Here is a 25,024-nt window from a genome sequence, read left to right as displayed (position 1 = left end):
CTTTTTACATAAGATCCATATCCGTCCATTTAATGAATGAAAACCTCCATTTAGGATTTGAAATCGGGATCTATAGCTTTTCAAAATAGATGGGAATCTTACCCATGCAGGGTCATTCTAGATCTCAAGTGAGGTTTTGCGGCCATACAGAGCTGATTCGGAAACATCTAAATTATTCATGATAGCGGCTACATGTAGTAAATTGTGTCTGCAACAACACACATGCCATATTTATAGTTGTTCCTCTTCAGTTATAGCATCTGCGGTGCTTGTGAGATCTCTCATGTGTGTTTGTCTCCCCCTGCAGATCAGTCAAGGTAATGTCCCCGGTGTTGAGAGTGCGTCGCTGGCCATGGACACAGAGGAGGGAGTCGAGGTGGTGTGGAATGAGGTGCTTTTCAATGACAGGAAGGTCTTCAAGGCACAGGAGGTACGGCAAAGTTAGACAGGGGGGGTGTCACAAATAGCACCCTATTCCCTATATAGTGCACTATTGACCAGGGCTCATAGGACTCTGGTCAAAGTAGTGCACTACACTGAGTATACAAAACATTAAGAACACTGTCTTTCCATCACATAGACTGACCAGATGTATCCCGGTGAAAGTTATGATCCTTTATTGATGTCACCTGTTAAATCCACTTCAATCAGTGTAGATGAAGGGGAGGAGACAGGTTAAATAAGGATTTTTAAGCATTGAGACAATTGAGACATGGATTGTGTATGTTTGCCATTCACCTGGTTTGTGTCAAGAACTGCAATGCTGCTGGGTTTTTCACGCTCAACAGTTTCCCACGTGTATCAAGAATGGTCCACCACCCAAAGGGGGTGCACCTCAATATTAGGAAGATGTTCCTAATGTTTGGTATACTCAGTGTATATAGGGAATAGGGTGCCATTTGGGACGCAGACAGACTTTCTATTGTCACTGGCTGTATGTTCCATTCGATGTACTTCCATTCTCCCGAGCGAGCACACAAATGGAAGTACGAGTCAATGGTTTAAAAGTGCATATTTTGGCGAACCATCTGTGCTACTCGTAAGTACTCAAACCTCTCCCCACTCCATCTCTTTTTCAGGAGAAGATTAAAGAGATGTTTGAGAACCTGATGCAGGTTGAGCACCCAAACATAGTCAAGTTCCATAAGTACTGGCTGGACATGAAAGAGAGTCGAGCTCGGGTAAGTCTGCTATCTAGATCAATCTCTATGGCCTGTCATTCTCACTCATTCTCTTAGGAAATGTCTCTCTCTCTCTTTATCTCTGAAACCCGAATCTATTGGTTTGGTCTGCACACTGACAGTATCTCTGAACTGGGATCGATTGCTTTGGTCTGCACCCTGATAGTATCTCTTTCTGCTATCTGCTGGACAGGTCATCTTTATCACAGAGTACATGTCCTCAGGCAGCCTCAAGCAGTTTCTCAAGAAAACCAAGAAAAACCATAAGACCATGAACGTCAAGGTCAGTGTCTTTCTCCTATTGGGGAAATAACTTCTGACCGCTGGCTGTGACCCGAGTCAGTGAGTTATACGTTTTGAAACACTTTAAACAGGGAGGTACTACATGAACACTATATTTCCACTAAAAACACACATTTTCTTTGTACATTCCAAAATGTTTTGCTACCTTGTACTGAACCCGTCCCTGGTCAGACGTTAGGGGATTATACTTAAGTCGTTTTCTATCCTTCGCAAAACTTCAATCATATCCCACTTTTTAAGTGTCTGCAGTTCACTGTTATGTATTCCAGGCTTGGAAGCGATGGTGTACCCAAATTCTCTCTGCCCTCAGGTAAGACCAATAACATTCTCGTCCCCACTATTATTTTCAGTGACAGTGTAAACTATTACTCTAGTACTGGGGATCTCTTGTCGTGGAGAGCTAATGGGTATGCAGACTTTTGTTCCAGTCCAGCAGTAACACATCTGATTAATATAATAATAATATATGCCATTTAGCAGACACCTTTAGCCAAAGTGACTTACAGTCATGCGTGCATACATTTTTTTACATATGGATGGTCCCGGGATTCTACTAATCATTGTCCAGTAGTTTTCCGGAGGCAAGAGTTGGAATTGGAGACCCAAAGTGTCCAGTCATTTGATTGCCATGTTATTTACCACCAGTTACCTGCACTCCTGTGAACCGCCCATTATCCATGGCAACCTGACCTGTGACACCATCTTTATCCAACACAATGGCCTCATCAAGATTGGCTCAGGTCTGATACAGTAAAGACTTGCTACCTAACCTAACCTAACCCTAACATATACCTAACCCTGTCGTAGCATGGCCTTTAGGAACAACTCAATTGTGACTTGACAGCTTTATCTGAATAAATGGTAGTAATAACAGTTAGCATTGCATGCTAGCAAACTCCTCTACATTGTGTGTAATACAATTACCCGAAGGTGTATTGTCATTGTTGTTGTCGTTCTATGCCACTGAAGTTAATACTGGATACTCTGCTCTTTTCTATCCACAGTATGGCACCGGCTGTTTGTGAATGGTAAGAACCATATAACATGCTGCATATCTTATTCTCAGTGAATGTCACAATATTCTGTGTAGTCGGGTGTCTGGGTTATAAAATTGTATCTGTCTATCTTGCCCTCCTAGTGTTTCCGGAGGCCAGTGTTCATGGTAAAGTCCGCCCCAACCGAGACGAACAGAGGAACCTGCACTTCTTCTCTCCTGAATATGGCTGTGAGTGTTTTACTGAGCCTTTCTCTATTTCTATATCTATTATGTCTGGGCCCGTATTCATAAAGCATCTCAGAGTAGGGGTGCTGTTCTAGGATCAGGTCCTTTTTATTCATGTAATCTTATTCATTATGATCTAAGAGGCTAAACTGATCCTAGGCGCTTGAATGAATATGGGCCTTTCTTGCTTTTATGGGTTGCCAGTTTCACTATAGATGCAGGAAAAGAGGTCATTGGAACTCCAAAACAATAGAAATGCCATGGAAACGCGTTTGGGAAAGATCCCAAATCTCCTCATTGCCCCCCAGCAAAATAAGCCTACATTTAAGCTATTGTTTATAGTTAAGCCTACATTTAGGCTACTTGCCTAGTTAAATAAAGGTTACATATATGTATTTCCCACTATGTTGAGGTGAAAATCTGTGTATAATGCTTGTATGGATGTCAACCCCAATACATGTTCATGTCATCGTCATCAATCAACTGCATTATAGGTAAAAAAAAAAAAAAAAAAAGACATTGACTACCACCACCGATTTCTGTAAAACAGCCAAATATATCCAAATCGGACTTTAGTAACCCCATTGTGGACCTGTTACAATACATCAATCATGACGGATTTGACGAATATCCACTTTCTTCGGTCAGATTTGTTGAATGTGTGCTAATACAGCGTCCTTCTATCCCCCATGGTCTGCGTTCCATTGACCTCTTTACCGCATCTATGGAATTTCTCAACATGCTGTGACTAGACAGTCATTATCTTACATATTGATTCCAACTCTTCTCTTATGTCTAGTGGCTGAGGATGACTATGCTATTGACATCTTCTCCTTCGGGATCTGTGCTCTGGAGGTGAGAATCCAGCTGCCATGGTTTATAAATGTATTATAAACCTTATGTGTTGCATTTAGGACTGTTGCAGTGACCTTATTACCGCCACACATGCAGTCATGAGTCATGACCACAGTAAAATTCCACGTGACCGTTGAGTTACGGTAATCTCCTTTTATGCACTCTGGACTAGGGCTGTGGCGGTCACGAAATAACTTAGAATTCCGTGGCATTATTTTATATTATTTTATTTTATGAAGAATACAATTGAACAAATCTGAATAAAATTGAATGGTATATTTTATCCAAATGATTTGAGGGAGTGCGCACATGCGGCTATTCTGTGTTTAGGTGTTCAAAAATAAATAGGTACTCCTATATGCTTAATTTAGAGTTAATGTAAGTTTAGTTGTTCTACAAACGTTGGGCTATATGTTTTGATTTTTAATACATTGTAAGGCTACATGATGCGACTCCAAGTTGCTTGAAAGGCATGAGCTCTGCTTTCTTTTTTTGCGCAGGCTGTACACACTTTATCAGCCTCTCATTCACAATTTGACAAGCACTTGATAATGCCTCGAATTTCACAGTGGCATCCCCTTTGTGTGGCCATAATGCACCCTAAAAAAATCCATGCCTTTTGCCGCCAGTGACCGTTGTGCCCTTGGCCCGGAGTGTTGCGTTGTGCCCTTCTCCCTGAGTGCTGCATGTGAGTGAGAGGGGCTCCAAAGCCCCTCTCACTCACATGGCTCACTCACATGGCTCTCCATAACGTGATCGGGTCTTTCTCACAGGCTACAAGTGAAGTCCGACATATCGGGGATGCAACTGCGTGCGTCCTTATCCAATTCCGAGGTGCATATTGAAGATATTGGAAGAACTGTCCACATTTACTTTTAATCTGCCAAAAAGATGAGTAGCCCTAACGAACAGCAAAAGCACTAGCCTATGTCAATCTACCATCCTCCATAGTACAAAAGTTGACCTATTCTGTGCGAGAAATAAATATTCCAAACATAGTCTGGGACAGTTGTAGGATGCGATAGATCCCAAATAGATAGATTTGATAGATCCTTATCAAAATATAGGCTAGGCTACATTGGCTAGGCTACATGAGGTGTGCGACTATGATTTGAAGAAGTCGCAAAATAATGCATTGTTTCTTGCCTTATGCTGGACCCCATTCACAAGTGATAGGCTAATATTATCACCCATCAGACTATTCTTGATTTAATCTTGTCTTTACATATACTAAATAATATATGTGGGAAATTTGTTTTGATTTAGAATGGACCATTATCATGCATCTGTCTTGAAACAGGGGCAGCGGGAAATAATACATGTCATCTATGCACTTAAATAGCGAATGGAGAACGCTTTTCCCATGGTTAATTTTCATGCCAGTCAGGTAGGCTATACTGCTGTTGTAAAGATAAGCAATGTGCTTAATATTATGAAGTTGAGAAATAAATATAGTAGGTCTAGCCTATAGAAAGCTGATGGGAGCCTCCTCTTTTTAATAGAGGCCATCAAACTTTCTTGCGCAATTGCATAGCCTATAGAAATGTAGCGCAACATGAGCTCACGGGCTCTCACGAAGTGTTTGATTAGATTTTTGATCACATTTGCATTGATGTCAGAGTGATTAGAGGGACAATAGAGTGCTGAGTTCCAGGGAGTTACCAAGTTTGGTAGGCTACTAATGACCATCAGCAGCATCAGAGCTTGGAGAAGCCTAACTACCGTGACTAAACAGTCACGTGGAATTTGACTACCTTCATGACTAGTGACCGCCAGTGTGGCGGTAATACGGTCACCGCAACAGCCCTACTCTTTACATGCGTTGGCAGTACCCAACTCGCTAACTACCCTAATGGCCTGGTACTCAGGGCTCTATTGTTCCTCAAACCACTCTGACATCAATAGAAATCCAATCGAAAAGCACATCAAACACATTATCAAAACAATAACGTGCTTTTAAAACTCACGTCACTGTGATTGATCAATTTGAAGAAAGAAGTTCAACAACAGCTTGAAATGTTGTTTCAAAGCCTAACATAACTAAATGGGCAGCACTTTCTAAGGTGATAATTAATTCAAAACCCCCATACGCATATTAGAGCTTACGCATAGGCCTATGAGCCCAAGCCCGAAAAAAACCTTTAAAGAACGACCAGGCATCCTCGACTGACGGGATGAGGTCAATATCCTTCCAGGATACCCGGGCCAGGTCGATTAGAAAGGCCTGCTCGCAGAAGTGTTTTAGGGAGCGTTTGACAGTGATGGGTGGTGGTCGTTTGACCGCGGACACATAGCGGATGCAGGCAATGAGGCAGTGATCACTGAGATCCTGATTGAAAACAGCAGAGGTGTATTTGGAGGGCAAGTTGGTCAGGATAATATCTATGAGGGTGCCCATGTTTACGGATTTAGGGTTGTACCTGGTGGGTTCCTTGATCATTTGTGTGAGATTGAGGGCATCTAGCTTAGATTGTAGGACTGCTGGGGTGTTAAGCATATCCCAGTTTAGGTCACCTAACAGAATGAACTCTGAAGATAGATGGGGGGCAATCAATTCACATATGGTGTCCAGGGCACAGCTGGGAGCTGAGGGGAGTCAGCCGGCAACAGTGAGAGACTTATTTCTGGAGAGATTCATTTTTTTAATTAGAAGCTCGAACTGTTTGGGCATAGACCTGGAAAGTATGACAGAACTTTGCAAGCAATCTTTGCAGTAGATTGCAACTCCTCCCCCTTCGGCAGTTCTATCTTGTCAGAAAATGTTGTAGTTGGGTATGGAAATCTCAGAATTTTTGGTGGCCTTCCTAAGCCAGGATTCAGACATGGCAAGGACATCGGGGTTGGCGGAATGTGCTAAGGCAGTGAGTAAAACAAACTTAAGGAGGAGGCTTCTGATGTTAACATGAAGCTGGATCCAGGGGCAGGCAGAAGGTCATACACAGGGGTCCAAAAAGGAAATAGTACAGGCAGGGAAAAGGCTACTAACGTCGTCCGGGAGATCAGGCAATAGGTTGATAACAGGAAATCCGATAGGCTAAAGTACAGGCAGGGAATAGGCAAAAGGCGTCGTTAGTGAGGCAGGAAAAAACAATCATACACGGGAGGAGTAAATTATGGGGAAAAACAGAGCTCCGAATAGAAGTGTGTCACAAAACAAACAATACCTCACAATGATGGGGTGCAAAGAACTGAACTAAATCGTGTGTGATAATGACATACAGGTGTGTGAACAGGTGATCAGAGTTCAGGTGATTGGGATCTGGAGAGTGAGCTGCGTTCACGGGATCTATGTGTTTGAGTGTGTGAGTTGGAAGCAGACATTACAAATAGACAGGACTTGAAACACCATAATAGTGTTTTCAATCTTTTTGGGTAGTGCTCCCAGTCCCTGGCACACAACACTTGATTAAGTGGTGTTACAACACACCATGTAATGTTTCAAAACATCTCAGGATGATGTGTTTCAATACTCCAGGAAAGTTAAGGTTTCATCTCCTTGAAGTTGGTGGCAGTTCAGTTGCCACTAGTTTTGGTGTTACAAAGCACTTCATTATAAAAGTATAGTAGGGCCTAATAGGGCATTTTTTATATTGTCATAATTAATAGGCTGACAAATTACCTTTAGCTACATAATATCTCACCACCATGCATTTCAATCTCCCCTCTCTCCTTCATTCCTTTCTCCAGCGTGCAGAGAGATGGGAGGTCAACAGTTTAATGAAATATGTTTCGTTGTGAAAACATGTTGCTATCAATGTTCCAGAACAGATTTCACTTGGTTTTCCAAATTAAGCACTGGGTAGCTGCAGGAACAGTTGGAGAGACCATGGCATACAGAGTTTGGGCATAATATCACCTGTCATGCAGTGAGAGGCTGCATGCTCCTCAAACAGTGGTTTATGCATGGAGTGAAATAACCGGAGAAGCCAACCAGCCAGATTGAAAAACGACCAGCGGGAAAGCAGCCTCCATTCGCTATCCGAGTGCATACGGATGACATGTATTTTTCCCCTGCCCCTGTTCCTGCCCATTTGATAATAGGCCATCCTAAATCTCTCCTAAAATCCTAAGTAATTTTACATATTAGTAAAGACAATATTAAATTGAGATAAGAACAGCGTGTGTGGCCTGAGGCAAGGAACAGAGCGCAAGCTTTTTTTGCTACTTTCTCAAGTCATCAATAGCCTATAGTCGCATCATGTAGGTCATATATGTTTTCATTTCTAAGTCAATAGCCTATAGTCGCATCATGTAGGTCATATATGTTTTCATTTCTAAGATATTCTAAGGTTTGTATCATTCACAACTAAAGTTGACAAATAATTCAAAATCTTGCGTATAGGACCTGTTTCAAATGCTCAACATAGCCACTTCATATGCACACTCACTCCAGAATGGAACAAATATATTTTCTATTTTATTTATCTAATGACTGTAAAAACTTAAATCCCCTTGGATTGATGAGGAATTGAAAAATGGTATGGTTGAGAGAGATGAGGCAAAGGGTATGGCAAATAAGTCTGGCAGCGCAACCGATTGGCAAACGTACTGCAAATTGAGAAATCATGTGACTAAACTGAATAAAAATAAGAAACTACACTACGAAACAAAAATAAATGATATAAGGAATGACAGTAAAAAATCTTTGGAGCACTTTAAATTACATTTTGGGCAAAAAGGAAAACTCCACTCCATCATTCATTGAATCAGATGGCTCATTCATCACAAAACCCACTGATATTGCAAACTACTTAAATTATTTTTTCACTGGCAAGATTAGCAAACTTAGGCATGACATGCCAGCAACAAACTTTGACACTACACATCCAAGTATATCTGACAAAATTATGAAAGACATGCATTTTAATTTTGAATTCCATAAAATGCGAGTGGAAGAGGTAAAAAATTATTGTCTATCAACAATGACAAGCCCCCGGGGTCTGACAACTTGGATGGAAAATTACTGAGGATAATAGTGGACGATATTGCTACTCCTATTTGCCATATCTTCAATTAAAGCCTACTAGAAATTGGGAAGCAAAAGTCAATCCCGCTACCTAAGAATAGTAAAGCCCCCTTTCCTGGCTCAAATAGCCATCCAATCAGCCTGGTACCAACCCTTCGTAAACTTTTGGTAAAAATTGTGTTTGACCAGATACAATGCTAAACAAATTGACAACAGACTTTCAGCACGCTTTTAGGGAAGGACACTCAACAAGCACAGCACTTACACAAATGACTGATGATTGGCTGAGAGAAATTGTGTGGGCTGTTTTGTTAGACTTTATCGATAATAGTCTGCTGATGGAAAAACGTATGTGTTATGGCTTTACACCCCCTGCTATATTGTGGGTAAAGAGTTACCTGTCCATCAGAACACAAAGGGTGTTCTTTAATGGAAGCATCTCCAACATAATCCAGGTAGAATCAGGAATTCCCCGGGGCAGCTGTCTAGGCCCCTTACTTTTTGAGTAGAGCCAGTGTGTCTATGTAGGCAGATGACTCAACACTATACACGTCAGCTACTACAGCGACGGAAATGACTGAAACACTTAACAAAGAGCTGCAGTTAGTTTCAGAATGGGTGGCAAGGAATAAGTTAGGCCTAAATATAAAAACTAAAAGCATTGTATTTGGAACAAATCATTCACTAAACCCTAAACCTCAACTAAGTTTTGTAATGAATAATGTGGAAATTGAGCAAGTTGAGGTGACTAAACTGCTTGGAGTAACCTTGGATTGTAAACTGTCATGGTCAAAACATATACATTTACAAAACATGATACAAGAGTATTTTTATTTTATTTAACCTTTATTTAACTGCGCAAGTCAGTTAAGAACAAATTCTTATTTACAATTACGGCCTACCCCAGGCCGAACCCGTACAACGCTGGGCCAATTGTGCGCCGCCCTATGGGACTCCCAATCACAGCCGGATGTGATGCAGCCTGGATACGAACCAGGGACTGCAGTGACGCTTCTTGCACTGAGATGCAGTGCCTTAGAGCGCTGCACCACTCGGTAGCTAAGATGGGGAGAAGTCTCTCCATAATAAAGTGCTGCTCTGCCTTAACAGCACTATCAACAAGGCAGGTCCTAGAGGCGCTAGTTTTGTCGCTCCTGGACTACTGTTCAGTCATGTGGTCAGGTGCCACAAAGAGGGACTTAGGAAAATTGCAATTGGCTCAGAACAGGGTAGCACGGCTGGCCCTTGGATGTACACAGAGAGCTAACATTAATAATATGCATGTCAATCTCACCTGACTCAAAGTGGAGGACAGATTGACTTCATCATTACTTGTATTTGTGAGAGGTATTGACATGTTGCACCGAGCTGTCTGTTTGAACTACTGGCACACAGCTCCGGCACCCATGCATACCCCACAAGATATGCCACCAGAGGTCTCTTCACAGTCCCCAAGTCCAGAACAGACTATGGGAGGCGCAGAGTACTACATAGAGCCATGACTACATGGAACTCTATTCCACATCAAGCAACTCATGCAAGCTTTAAAATTATATTTAAAAAAAACAGATAAAATACACCTTATGGAACAGTGGGGACTGTGAAGAGACACAGGCACAGACACATGCATACACACACATGATAACATACGCACTATACACACACATACACATTCATTTTGTGTTGTAGATATGTGGTAGTAGAGTAGTGGCCTGAGGGCACACACTTAATGTGTTGTGAAATCTGTTGTGAATGTATTGTAATGTTTTATAAATTGTATAACTGCCTTAATTTTGCTGGACCCCAGGAAGACTAGCTGCTGCCTTGACAGCAGCTAATGGGGATGCATAATAAATACTAATATCATAATGTTTCTATATACCTTCCTAAAATGAATAATGAATTTATTGTGATGGTTTATATTAAATTGATTTATTCTACTTTTTTAAAATATAGATGTTCCAAAGGCGCACATCAGTGGCTTGTATGTGTGGAGGGCTGGAGATGCTTAACGTGTTACCATGAGACCGGCAGTCTTTTGCGTGACAATAACCAGCTGACATTTCATGACCGCCACAGCCCTAATTGCATTGTCCTCTTTGTATCAAATCAAATCAAAATGTATTTGACACATGCGCCGAATACAACAGGTGTAGGTAGACCTTACAGTGAAATGCTTACAAGCCCTTAACCAACAATGCAGTTTTAAGAAAAATATTTCCTAAATAAACTAAAGTAAAAAATTGACGTACAAGTTGTGTTCATATGTTCACATGTCCTATCTCAGTCTAATAGATCACACAGACTGTATACCAGCACACACCCAGAGGCCCTCACACCAAGGAGACCACATTAATACACCCATGTTCATTTCTTAATGTAATCTCTGTATTTATTTATAGATGGCTGTCCTGGAAATACAGGCTAATGGAGATGCTGTTGTGTCCAAGGAGGCCATCACCAACGCAGGCCAGTCTCTGGAGGATCCCCTCATGAGAGTCAGTCTCACTCATGTTTCCATCCATGGCCCAAATATAGCAAAGCATCACAGTGGGCCAATGCGCAAAAACACATTTGATTAAAACCCACACCTTATGAAATCAAGTTTATTGAGTGTACATTTTAAAGGATCCCAACACACTAATTAAACCCTAACTAATACACTACATAGCTTTGACCTTTGACCTCCACTCCCTCTTGCAGGAGTTTACTCAGTCGTGTGTGCGTCACGAGGCCAAGCAGCGTCCCACAGCCCACGACCTGCTCTTCCACCGCGTGCTGTTTGAGGTTCACTCCCTCAAGCTACTGGCTGCCCACTGCCTCATCAGCAACCAGTGTGAGTGTCTCCATCTCTGAAGTCCCCAATACACATGGCATGCAATCTGTGGATTGACAACTGCCAATTTTTTGCCTGGGCACCAGTCTGTTTGGCATGACAAGGAGTGGCATGATGGCACAAACAAAATGCAAACCAAGCTAGCCATTTGTGTGGGAGAGAGAAAATGTTTCCACGTCTTATTTCCTTTTTGTTATGGGACAGCTGAAAAATACTGAAATCCTTTATTGGATTTTGTGGGATTTCTTTGAACGTCTGTTGTTACAACGTTTTTTTATTTGATTTGCTATATGCCAAACTGGTATGGCATCCATGTAACACTCCCTTACCCATCTCTCTTTGCAGACCTGCTGCCAGAGAACTGTGTGGAGGAGAAGACCAAGTCCTTTGACCCCAACGGTCTCATGGCAGAAATCAAACATGGCAACCGGCCTGGCGTTCAGCTCAAGTATTCCCATGTGTCTCCTTTGGAGCTGGACAAGTTCCTGGAGGACGTCAAGTAAGGGCTAATTCCATTCACCCATTGGGCTCTGGTCAAAAGTAGTGCACTATATAGGGAATACGGTGCAATTTAGGATGCAGCCTTAAAGAGCTGCCTTGGTCATTGCCTCTTATGGGCTTTGTGTAGGGTGTCATTAAGAGATGACCTTGTGGCCCCTGACATCATTCTGACTCATCCCTCTTCAGGAATGGGATATACCCCCTCATGAACTTTGCATCGTCGCGGCCCCACCCCGTACCCCGTGCCCTATCCCTGTCCCACGAACAGGTGGAGACTGCGAAGTCCCCCACCCCTGAGCCCCAAGAGACAGAGAGCAGAAAGGTGAGGGTTAGGTGTGTGTCTGTCTGTCTGTCTGTCTTTCTATTTGTTTGTGTGTGTTAAGCCCTATTTGGAAAGGATTCATTTTACTGGTGGAGGTCGGGTAACGTAATTATGTAATTACATAATAATTACAAAAAAGGTGTTGCTCATGATTTGAGCAAGAAAACAATGTGATTCAATAAATTGAACGAAGTGCTGCGCATAGCCTATATACTTTCACAGTGAATGCTTTTATTTATATGTTTTGTGCATATTAATTTAATATTGCCGAAGTAAAAAAAAAAAAATGTTTACATTTTATGTAACCCTTGCTGTTAATAGATGGCAAAGCAGCATACAGCTTACCTAAACTTTTGGAAATGATAAGTTCACTTTCTCATTCAACGCCTTAAAACGCATCTCAAGTGCAAGTGCACTGTTTAGCTCACATCTGAATGATGGGGGGCATTTAGTACGTCTATTGTGGAATTCATTTATGATCACACTTCCTCAATTCAAATATTATGCCGACATGATATCAAAGATGGTTTGGTATGGTTTGAGTTGTCAGTGTAGACCTGTTATCGCCTGGACTTGTTGAAATATTATCACGCCTAGAAAAAAATAACGAATTACAGGGGGCATGTTTGGAAAAAACGAATCCTGTCTGAATCGTACTCTGGAATAACGGACGTTCTGGGGTAATAATTACATAATCAACGTTCTCTCAACGTAATACTAGTCTCGTGCCAATATACAATTCCAGACAGAATAACCTACTGTTTTTCAGCAAACTCCACGGTCCTCTCATAATACTAGTTTCCGTGCGTATCGACATCTCTGTGTTTACCGAGACATTACAGCGTTTGACAGGTACTGCTGGAAGTTTGAGCAAGAAAACATAGAATTAATGCTTAAACAAAGTGCTGCATTTATTTCATATGAATGACCTGCATTTAGCAACTTTCACAGTGAATTCTTGTGTCTATACGTTTTGTGCCATAGAATTAAAGTTGAACATCGCCAAATGTGTCAGTTTAAGTAGGCCTAAATGTGGAATAAATAAAAAATTGTGCCTATAATCTTAATTAAATCAACCCTGGCTGTTGATGAATTAGGCAACAGATGACAAAGCAGGGCATTCCCGGATTCCCCACTGAGCTAAACTTTTAGGAAATAGCAAGTTTATCATCCATAAAATTATCTCAAGCAAATACTGTCCAGACGCTCAAATTTTTATTCGGAGGGACTTCTACCGTGGATCGCTAAAATAATCATTATAATTACACTTTAAATATTATGGGGACACCTCCAGTACCGGTCAAAAGTTTGGACACTCCTACTCATTCAAGAGTTTTTCTTTATTTTTACTATGTTCTACATTGTTGAAAAATAGGGAAGACATCAAAACTATGAAATAACACATATGGAATCATGTATTAACTATAAAAGTGTTAAACAAATCAAAATATATTGTATATTTTAGATTCTTCAAAGTAGCCACTGTTAGCCTTGATGACAGATTTGCACATTCTTGAAAAACCCTGGTATGAGTGGGTTTGTCCAAACTTTTGACTGTTACTGTATATATTTGGCAGCTAAGCACAAGTTATAATTGTAGTTTATTATCGTCTAGACATGATGTTGAAATATCTTCATGTCTAGAATATAAAAGTCTCCACTCCAGGCTTCCGTCGTAGACTCAATCCTGTGCAATCTTCCTCTGAAATAATGCACATGCTGAGATAATGATTACATAACCGACGTCTGTAATAATACTAGAGAATAGTGCATGTTAAAGTACGCTTATCACTCTAACTGATGGTTGGTCTGATGGTGTGTTGCAGGTGATTCAGATGCACTGTAACTTGGAGTCAAATGAAGAAGGGACCAAAACTCATGTGAGTTTGACTATCGTCTTCTTTTAAATAATGGTGTCAATGTGTACAACCCCCCCATGTCACGTGGCCTTTTGGAGTTACCATAACATGACATAACATCGCTACTTTAAAAAAAAATCCATTCTAATCCTCATTGCATTTGGGGGATAAGCATATTCTGTGTTGATAAAATATATTCCTCTATCCTGTCCTCTCCTTAGCTCTCTCTGTTTCTTAAGATGGACGACAAGCTCCATCGACAACTTAGCTGTGACATCCTTCCGAGTGAGTCTAATGGACACTTTCATGTCCATTATTATGTTTTTTTTTTTTTTTACATATTGTGGTATGAGGCTGAACTATTTTGTATGAATCTTTCAGATGACAGCTCCAAAGACCTTGCCAATGAACTTGTTCACTACGCCTTCATAAGTGAGGTAGGTATCCTTGTCGCCTAATGTTATTGCAAACAGCCATAGTCATTTGCAATAACCTGTAATGATCTAACCTCTAACCTCAAACCCTGTGTAACCCCATGCAGGAGGACTGTGGGAAGCTGGCAGGATTCCTTGAGGACGCGCTCACCAGACACAAGGGCAAAGCGCTGGCCTCTGGGATCACACAGTGAGAAGGGGCCGCTACGGAAGCTGGCCCACAGAGAGGGGCCTCGGGCATTGACCTCTCAAACAGAGCAAGACAGGGGCTAGAAGGCAGGATGACTCAGCCAGGATCAGAGGGGCTGGCTCCAGTGAGGGTTTGAAGGATTGAGCCTGATGAGTGGTGATTGGGACTGGGCCTGATGATTGGTGGATCATCCCAAAGAGGGCTAGGATAGGCCAGGACTGAGAGAGACTGAAAGCATCTCCGGTTGGATAACTCAGAGGCATCATGGCTTGTTAAATCCATTTGAATTCAATCACTTTTTGACAACACCCCTTTTGATTTGAACAAAATCTGCCATACATATTTTCCCATTGTAGAAGGCTCCGAAAGTGACATTCAAGTGATAAAGGTGCTCAAAGTTGACTGATTTTGCAAACTCCACCATACCATGAGACTTCCATATCTTCATCACTGGAAAATATAATCAGTTGAGATTGATATCATTTAAATGCATACAAACAGGGTTGTCAAATATTTTATCATTTCTGGCAATAATATAAAAACTTTATACAAATGTCCTTTTTTTTTAACCTTTTAACGAACGTCAATTATCTTTTCACATATGTTGTAACTTAGACCCTATTTGACATCATCTAAGGTTTTGTGTTATGCCCGCCATCGGTTGAGAAACAACATGCTCTTGAATAAATCAAAATCATATACACATATTTAGCAGATGTTATTGCGGGTGTAGTGAAATGCTTGTATACCTAGCTCCAACAGTGCAGTAGTATCTAACAATTCACAACAATGCACACAGATCTAAAAGTAAAAGAATGGAATTAAGTAATATATAAATATTAGAGTGGCATTAACTAAAATACAGTAGATGGAATTAAGTAATATATAAATATTAGAGTGGCATTAACTAAAATACAGTAGAATAGAATACAGTATATACATATGAAATGAGTAAAGCGGTATGTAAACATGATTAAAGTGACTAGTGTGCCATTAATAAAGTGACCAGTGATTCCATGTCTATGTACATAGGGCAGAAGCCTCTAAGGTAAAGGGTTGCATACAGGGTGAGTGTCATGTTTTGGCAGAAAAATGTACTAAAATGGGAATAAAATGAAAATGTCAACTTTCAAATGGTACCACAAAGATCATCAGAGAATGTTGACTTGAATGGGAATATTTGTTGTTTTAAATCTTTCCAAAAATCTGTTCTTTCTGACCACTTCTTCCATGGGCAAACATGTATGTAAAGTTTTGTTTAAATCAAAAGAGATGCTGTCAAAAAGTGATTGAATTCAAATGGATTTACCCGGCTGTGTTCAGCTATCCCACAATGCAGTGGAAGATTGATAAGTCCTCTGCCTAAAAGGGCTGTAATGCCTTAAGATGTAATCATCCATAATGCCACTACTATACTGTACTGCCAGTAGAGATGTTTCCAATGATGGATGGATGTAGTGCATTCAAGACAAACCAATAAAACAGCTATGTTTTTATGTTATTTTACAGTCTTTTAATTAATAGTTGATAACTCCAGAAATGTACATTTGGAAGTTGTTTAAGGAAAATAATCTATAAAACTAATTTTTTTTTTTTAAATAAAAAGGCTCCCTAGTTTTATAAGCCCAAGCAATACCTACCATAGAAATGTCTAGCTCTTAGAGAGCAAATTTGATGACAAAGATGAGAACCGTCCAACATGCATGGTTAACATGCTAACACTTAAGTTAACTTCATTATTTTTGCTTAGTTCTATGAACAGCATTAGCGTTGCACCGACCTATTTCTGTTGACGTTTTAATGGTGTATAATGGTCTTCAAAACACACTCACAGTGCATTCTAACAGTGCTTTGCTAGCTTGAATGACTCTCCGTGCATTAGTAGTAACGAGCAATGAGATGATGCCTCTCTTTTAGCCTGTAGTGCTCTTAAGGGTTTTCCCTGTGAAAGTGTTCTGTAAGCCAAAAACTTGCAAAGTGCCTGTGATGGCAACCCACTATGTACAAAACCCATAATACAAAACGCCACAGCAACATAACGCAACTTCAGAAATGACAAAAACTCCTGACAGTCAACGATTCAGTCTATTGGGTTGGTGTCAACAGAATGCTATACTTTTCATTTATTCTGAAAACCAGCTTGTGAATGTGTTGAGGGGCCACAGCTTGTACCCTAGGAATGTCTAAATCCATTCTAGAAAATGAATCAGCTAAACACATAGAATATCGTCCACTCCGATTGAGCCATTTGAGAACGCGATTATGAATGGAGGGTTTTGTTGAATAATGAAGGGTTTCAAATAAATAAAGCTCAGAATATTTTTTGGGGAAAGCAATTAATTACTCTTCTACTGAACGATATAACTACTACAGTACACCACACAAAAAAAGCATTATATACTTCTGGAGGTTGAAGCTGAATTCTGCGTAAGTGTCCACAGATGTCCGATGCATTCTAAAGCAAGCAAAAGTCAATAATAGATCTATTGCAGTGGGATTTAGTAATTTATCGATTGCTTTAAAGTTATTTTTTTTAAATGGAAAACAACTTTTCTTAATCAATCTCGAACAGTATACATTGAGTGTACAAAACAATAGGAGCACCTTCCTAATATTGATTTGCACCCCCTTTTGCCCCTTAGAACTGCCTCAATTCGTTGGGGCATGGATTCTACAAGGTGTCGAAAGCGTTCCACAGGGATGCTGGCCCATGTTGACTCCAAAGCTTCCCACAGTTGTGTCAAGTTGGCTGGATCTCCCTTGGGTGGTCGACCATTCTTGATACACATGGGAAGCTGTTGAGTGTGAAAACCCCAGCAGTGCTGCAGTTCTTAACACACTTAAACCAGTGCACCTGGCACATACTACCAAACCCCGTTCAAAGGCACTTGAATATTTTCTCTTGCCCATTCGCCCTCTGAATGGCAGGCCCACATACACAATCCATGTCTCAGTTGTCTCAAGGCTTAAAAATCCTTCTTTAACCTGTCTCCTCCCCTTTATCTACACTGATTGAAGTGGATTTAACAGGTGACATCAATAAAGGATCATAACTTTCATCTGGATTCACCTGGTCAGTCTGTCATGGTGTTCCTATTGTTTTCTACACTCAGTGTATATTCTTCAGTATCTGCATCTGTTAACAATATGACGTTTTGGTTCTTATGCTATCTGTAAAACACTGGTCCTATTACAATTACACTCCTGTATAGATGTTGCATAATATGCTCATTGCTCTTAAAATGTCAAGCCTTTTATCAGCTAGTCTCTTGGGGAAAGCGCTTCTCCCAGTCATTTATCTGTAGGATATGGTGTACATAAATATGTCTGTGTCTGTTCAAAGGTGTTTCCCTTGAACAGAAGTATGAATGCTCGGAGTGGTGCTACTGTTGTCTAGTAGTCTGCAATGCATGTCTTAATAATAGCTCCAAACTGTTCAGAAACTTATTTTCCAAGATTGCCTTAGTCATTGACGGAGCTCCATTGACTGACTCCGGGGGGACCTGATCAAGAAAAATGAATGTTCAGACTAAGCAAAGCCCATTCATCCATTAGTCTTTTTCCGTAGCTATCACTTCTTTCTCCCGAGTCTGGATTCTGTTATATGTCGGCTCTGTATTGTACTGGACGTGTTCTACTCATCCTTCTGTAAAATATTGTACTGCAATGAATGACAATAAAACAATGTGATGTCACATCATGGTGAGACTGGGTTTACAGAGGGTTTTTTAACGTTATTGAATCTTGGGGTCCTTACTTATTAAAACAGTTTCACTTAAAGTTAGAATCCTTGTTGCTCAATTTTTGGACTTATAAATTAATGATATATACACATTGATTCTTGAAGAATATAACTTAAATGCCGTGTGAGCTTAGTTCAACTGTCGTACCCCATCAGAACCCAAAATACAAGCGTATTTTACTCCAATATTAATAAACAATGTAAATGTAAACAAATACTGTATAGCCTCAAAACATGGTTAAAACCATAGCCATATATATTTGGCTCCGGTTAAAACTCACATTTTTTATATCATGGATGGTCAGACAGAGGCATCCATACCTCTGTCTATGAATTTGAGAGTTAGTATTTCTTCAGGCCCATCCCTCCGTTTTTTAGCAAAACTGAGGTGGGGTCAATGCTTTGTTATTGTTTCAACTACGGATTCTAGCTTTAATCTGTCTTGAATATGACAACAACAACAAAAATTCAGCAGCACTACACTGCGTAATTCAAAGCACCTGGCTACTTTTGTCAAAGAAAATGGGCTAAATAAAAATTCAACAAAACCTGGCTACCCTGAACTGTGCATGAACATCCTCGGCCCGGTTTCCCAGAAGCATCTTAAGGCTAAACCCTCTGACAGACAGCACCTGCGGACAGGGTGGCCCATTCATTTTCAATGAAGCCTAGGCCTCTATTCAGGCGGGATGGTCAGCGGTGCTCAGTGGAAGCTGCTCAGCCAGCCGAGGCAGAGAAAATAGGATTCTGCTCTATTTTTCAAGCCCATTGTTGACCAATCATATTAGAAAACGTAGCCTGCGTGGTGAGACATCAGAACGTACGTCCAACAGCAGGACCAGCTAACTTGCCCACTAGCCTAGGAACTTATGCCACGTTCAAGTGACATTTCATATGCCTAGTGGCAGTGGTGGAAAAAAGTACCCAAATGTCATACTTGAGTAAAAGTCTAGATACCTTAATAGAACGTTTCTCAAGTAAAAGTCACCCAGGAAAATACTACTTGAGTAAAAGTCTAAAAGTATTTGGTTCTAAATATACTTATCAAAAGTAAATGTAATTGCTAAAATATACTTAAGTATCAAAAGTAAAAGTAGAAATCATTTCAAATTCCTTCTATTAAGCAAAGCAGACTGTACCATTTTCTTGTTTTGAATATGTATGGATAGCCAGGGGCACACTCCAGCACTCAAACATCATTTACAAATGATGCATGTGTTTAGTTAGTTCACCAGATCAGAGGCAGTAGGGATGACCACATGTTCTCTTGATAAGTGCATGAATTGGACCATTTTCCTGTCCTGCTAAGCATTCAAAATGTAACACTTACTTTTGGGTGTCAAGGAAAATGTATGAGGTAAAAAGTACATAGTTTTTTTTAGGAATGTAGTGAAGTAAAAGTAAAAGTTGTCAAAAATATAAATAGTAAAGTACAGATACCCCAAAAAACGACTTAAGTAGTACTTTAAAGTATTTTTACTTAAGTACTTTACACCACTGCCTAGAGTCTAACCCTATCAGTTTACAGTCACGTTTAATTATAAAATTGGATTATAAAAATTCTGTTGCATGTAAACACATTTTTATGCATGCTAGCGACTATTTTTTCGCACGTCAATAATGTTTGTTAATTTCATTGCTATGCTCACCAGTGGCTGTCACATGGACTGTTGGCTTTCACCAAGGGGCCATGGTTCCGGTTTAGAAGCACGGTTTCTACAGTTTTGCTTCGGTACTGCAGTTTAACTGACGCCCCGCCCAGAAAGACAATATCCATACATGGCCACATAGAGAAGTCAGATTTGAAAATTCTTAATAAGACACTTTAGTTATCACCATCGTGCACAAAACATCTATTGATTTATTCAAATGTGTCAGAAGCCAATTTTTTTCCCATTACTCACAGCCGAAGACATAACATTTTCATATACAGTGCCTTCGGAAAGTATTCAGACCCCCTTGGCTTTTTCCACATTTTGTTAGGTTATTCAGATCCTTTACTCAGTACTTTGTTGAAGGACCTTTGGTAGCAATTATAGCCTCAAACCTTCTTGGGTATGACGCTACAAGCTTAGCACACCTTCATTTGGGGAGTTTCTCCCATTCTTCTCTGCAGATCCTCTCAAGCTCTGTCAGGTTGGATGGGGAGTGTTGCTGCACAGCTATTTTCAGAGATGTTTGATCGGGTTCAAGTCCGGGCTCTGGCTGGGCCACTCAAGGACATTCAAAGACTTGTCCCGAAGCCACTCCTACATTGTCTTGGCTGTGTGCTTAGGGTCGTTGTCCTGTTGGAAGGTGAACCTTGGCCCTAGTCTGAGGTCCTGAGCGCTCTGGAGCAGGTTTTCATCCAGGATCTCTCTGTACTTTGCTCCATTCATCTTTGCCTCGATTGTGACTAGTCCTGCAGTCCCTCCCGCTGAAACCCCGTGAAACCCCCCTGTGCTGCCATCCTGTTAGAAGGTAACAGATTATTTTATCACAATGGTTAAGATGGATTTTCATTGTGTTCCATGGTGTTATTTGCCCCCTAGTGGAGCTTTCTTGTACTTAGACTGTACGCAAACAGGAAGTAGAGAATTCGTTCTGCACGCTTAGAAGCAGCTAAAAACAACGCTACGGTGCAGGTCTTTCAGTCTAGTTATTTCTTGTCACGCTTCAGCCTTGGAAAATATTTGTTTGTAAGTTCGATTCAAGCATTTAGCTAATGATGATAATCTTGTTATTGATAGAGTTTCTTACATATCAGTGTTGGTTGGTTGCATTTACTCACACAAATTGCAATGCCTTTCATGTATGATGTTAGCTATTACTTTGCTCGTGCGTCATGCAAACGAATTGTAAAATATACAATACTGTATTTTTGTTACTGTTTCTAGTGTAATATGCTTTGTTATTCTACATAGATGGTTGTACATTATTAGAGTAATGAAAGGAGTTAGTCAATTACCATATGAGAAAGCAATTAGTTATATGGTTTGGCATCATGCCAGATGCATGGTACCGTAGCACGTGCTTTGTATTCATGCAACTTCAAATGTATAATGTACAGCTACAGTATGTCGGTGTGAATTGAATACTAAAGTATATTCTTTTCTGTTTTGCAGTTTTACAACATAAACGTTTTCAATATTCATTCAAGAAAAGTCATGCCTTGGGAGTTTTATTGAAGACTTAGTTGTTAGCTATCTGTCTAGTTTTGCATGGGAACGCAACTCAAGGGCAGAATACCCCCGTAATATTACATGTAAATGTAATATTACGTTTTTAAATTTTAATCCATTTGCAAACATTTCTAAAAACCTGTTTTCGCTTTTTCATTATGGGGTATTGTGTGCAGATTGCTGAGGATTTTTAAAATACATTTTAGAATAAGGCTGTAATGTGGGAAAAGTCAAGGGGTCTGAATACTTTCCAAAGTTAAAGTCTGTAATGTTTTTGGATGATGTGATGACAAAGTCACTGATCGCTCTGCTCCCTGTGCTTACTGAGTGCTAGTGCACCTGTGATGTTGGTCCATATAAACTGGATGCAACCCGGATTTAAAAGGTCCATGAATCGTCATATGCGAACTTGAGTAGATTACCTTGAAAACAACAGTCGGACATCTTGAATGCAGTCTCCAATTGTTATTATACCTCAGTGGCTGTCACTCTTGTGTGTGAAGGCACTAGCCGCTTTGACTAGAGGGACAAGTGGTGTACTGTACATGGCAATATTCGGCTGGCTGTCTGAAAAGCGCTTTAGTTTATTGTTAGAACCTTCGTAGGAGCATAGTTCAATTCTATTCATTGCAGCCAATGACAGTGCAGGCAACTGCCGATTGACTTATCTACAAAAAACCTTGCATCATAAATAAGCACTCATTTTAATTTTGTAGATCAGTAATTTTTTTACAATTTAGCTATTGTGAAAAAGGGTTGCCATCATTGTTGGCCAATACTCACAGTGCATTGCAAAAGTATTCATCCCCCTTGGCATTTTTCCTATTTTGTTGCATTACAACCTGTATTTTAAATAAAATTTTATTTGGATTTAATGTAATGGACATACACAAAATAGTTTAAATTGGTGAAGTGAAATGGAAAAAAATTACTTGTTTCAAATTTTTTTTTAACAAAAGTGGTGCGTGCTTAAGTATTCACCCCTTTGCTATGAAGCCCCTAAACAAGATTTGGTGGGAAAAATTACCTTCAGAAGTCACATCATTAGTTAAATAAAGTCCACCTGTGTGCAATCTAAGTGTCACATGATCTGTCACATGATCTCAGTATATATACACCTGTTCTAAAAGGCCCCAGAGTCTGCAACACCACTAAGCAAGTGGCACCCTGAAGACCAAGGAGCTCGCCAAACAGGTCAGGGACAATGTTGTGGGTTGGGTTATAAAAAAATATCGAAAACTTTGAACATCCCACGGAGCACCATTAAGTCCATTATTAAAAATGTTAAAGAATATAGCACCACAACAAACCTGCCAAGAGCGGGCCGCCCACCAAAACTCACGGACCAGGCAAGGAGGGCATTAATCAGAGAGGCAACAAAGAGGCCAAAGATAACCCTGAAGGAGCTGCAAAGCTCCACAGCGGAGATTGGAGTATCTGTCCATAGGACCACCTTAAGACGTACACTCCACAGAGCTGGGCTTTACGGAAGAGTGGCCAGAAAAGTCTTCGCTTAAAGAAAAAAATAAGCCAAAAGGCATGTGGGGAACTCCCCAAACATATGGAAGAAGGTACTCTGTTCAAATGAGACTAAAATACATTTTTGGGGGCCACCAAGGAAAACACTATTTCTGGCGCAAACCCAACACCTCATCACCCCGAGAACACCAACCCCACAGTGAAGCATGGTGGTGGCAGCATCATGCTGTGTGGCTGTTTTTCATCGGCAGGGACTGGGAAACTGGTCAGAATTGAAGGAATGATGGATGGCACTAAATACAGGGAAATTCTTGAGGGAAACCTGTTTCAGTCTTCCTGAGATTTGAGACTGGGACGAAGGTTCACCTTCCAGCAGGACAATGACCCTAAGCATACTGCTAAAGCAACACTCAAATGGTTTAACGGGAAACATTTAAATGTCTTGGAATGGCCTAGTCAAAGCCCAGACTTCAATCCAATTGAGAATCTGTGGAATGCACTTAAAGATTGCTGTACACCAGCGGAACCCATCCAACTTGAAGGAGCTGGAGCAGTTTTGCCCTGAAGAATGGGCAAAAATCCCATTGGCTAGATGTGCCAAGCTTATAGAGACATACCCCAAGAGACTTGAGGCTGTAATTGCTGCAAAAGGTGGCTCTACAAAGTATTTACTTCGGGGGTGAATAGTTATGCACTCAAGTTTTCCGTTTTTTGGTGTTATTTCTTGTTTGTTTCACAGTAAAAAAATATTTTGCATCTTCAAAGTGGTAGGCATGTTGTGTAAATCAAATGATAACAAAACCCACCAAAAATCAATTTTAATTCCAGGTTGTAAGGCAACAAAATAGGAAAAATGCCAAGGGGGTGAATACTTTCGCAAGCCACTGTATCAGAAAGAATGTTGCGGTCCCGCCCGCCATTGGGGAAAACAACCTGTGGTTAACTAGGTTACCCCAGTTGCTCACAGCAAAAACTTGACCTTTTTCAAAAGCAATTGTCTTGTCTCCTTGTTTTAGTCAATTACAAAACTATATTTAAGAAAAGTACATGTATAACGATTACTTTTCAACATTGCCAACTCATTAGCGTTCTCACTAATTAGAAAAACGTAATATTGTAGGGCTTCCCTCATGCCCCTTTTCATGACGGTGCTAACAGACACGTGGGTGAGTGAGTCACTAGCTAACTACTGACCGGAACTTTAAGCTAGCCAAGACCAACAACACAAACAAACGGATTATACAGCTACAAGTAGTGAATAGTTACAAATGGACCATACTAAACAAGTTAAATGTTTTCCGCACACAGAGCTAGCGCTCTAGCTAGGTGTAGCCTACTCGGACACCCTCTCCCCACAATTTCCCACTCTCCCACACCGAATAGCCTGAAGCCACAGGGCTTTTCTCGCAAGCTTCTGTTTCCCTACGCGGGAGCATTGCGAACCATAGGCTGGGAATTCTGACCTGGTTACATGTACATTGAACAACACAGCAGCTTTTCGGCATGTTTTGTTATTTCTGTATAACAAAAAAAGAAATGACAAAGTTGGCTCTTTTACACTGAGGGTAAATGAGAAAGAATGTTTGTTTTCCAATTTGTGTGCGTGGTTGACGGGAAAAATTGCCTTTTATAAACATTTCTTGCAACTCTACGTAATTGTACATATTAGCAAAATCTTTTTTTAATACCACACAAATTACCCGAAATTACAGGTTAAGAATGGACAGAAAGATAGGCCTATGTGTTCATCTTATCATATTTCTCCAATGCCAAATCAGTGTCTTCTTTCCAACTAAACTGTCCCTGTTTGCAAATAATTTAATCTAAAACGTCATTAGGAATCTGAGAATTGTTCTTTCAAAAGTTAGGTCTACCCAAGACAGAGTAGGCCTACTGATGCAGAAAAATGTAAGCTTTAACTGCTGGCTACTCTCCTTCCATGTCTTAACCCAGGTCACAAGTGTTTCCCTAAA

At 40.4% G+C, this 25,024-nt stretch overlaps 1 protein-coding gene across 1 annotated transcript in view; it reads left to right on the top strand.

The window, feature by feature from the left end:
- Positions 1-18,375, top strand: part of LOC139531917 (nuclear receptor-binding protein 2-like) — a 49,225-nt gene extending 30,850 nt beyond the window's left edge. Inside the window, exons 2-17 of the mRNA XM_071328888.1 lie at positions 308-430; positions 1,080-1,181; positions 1,375-1,464; positions 1,754-1,794; positions 2,130-2,224; positions 2,489-2,512; positions 2,623-2,709; positions 3,506-3,561; positions 10,930-11,025; positions 11,231-11,363; positions 11,709-11,862; positions 12,051-12,186; positions 14,013-14,066; positions 14,267-14,330; positions 14,427-14,482; positions 14,587-18,375. Of these exons, the coding sequence (XP_071184989.1) occupies positions 308-430; positions 1,080-1,181; positions 1,375-1,464; positions 1,754-1,794; positions 2,130-2,224; positions 2,489-2,512; positions 2,623-2,709; positions 3,506-3,561; positions 10,930-11,025; positions 11,231-11,363; positions 11,709-11,862; positions 12,051-12,186; positions 14,013-14,066; positions 14,267-14,330; positions 14,427-14,482; positions 14,587-14,673 (1,398 nt within the window). The 3' untranslated portion in view covers positions 14,674-18,375. The remainder of the gene's footprint in view (positions 1-307; positions 431-1,079; positions 1,182-1,374; positions 1,465-1,753; positions 1,795-2,129; positions 2,225-2,488; positions 2,513-2,622; positions 2,710-3,505; positions 3,562-10,929; positions 11,026-11,230; positions 11,364-11,708; positions 11,863-12,050; positions 12,187-14,012; positions 14,067-14,266; positions 14,331-14,426; positions 14,483-14,586) is intronic.
- The last annotated feature ends 6,649 nt before the right edge of the window (positions 18,376-25,024 follow it).

This window comes from Salvelinus alpinus, chromosome 10 (assembly GCF_045679555.1).
Source record: "Salvelinus alpinus chromosome 10, SLU_Salpinus.1, whole genome shotgun sequence".
Classification (NCBI taxonomy): Eukaryota; Metazoa; Chordata; class Actinopteri; order Salmoniformes; family Salmonidae; genus Salvelinus; species Salvelinus alpinus.
The sequence above is the reverse complement of the archived record's forward strand: the minus strand, read 5'-3'. Positions and strand labels throughout refer to the sequence as shown.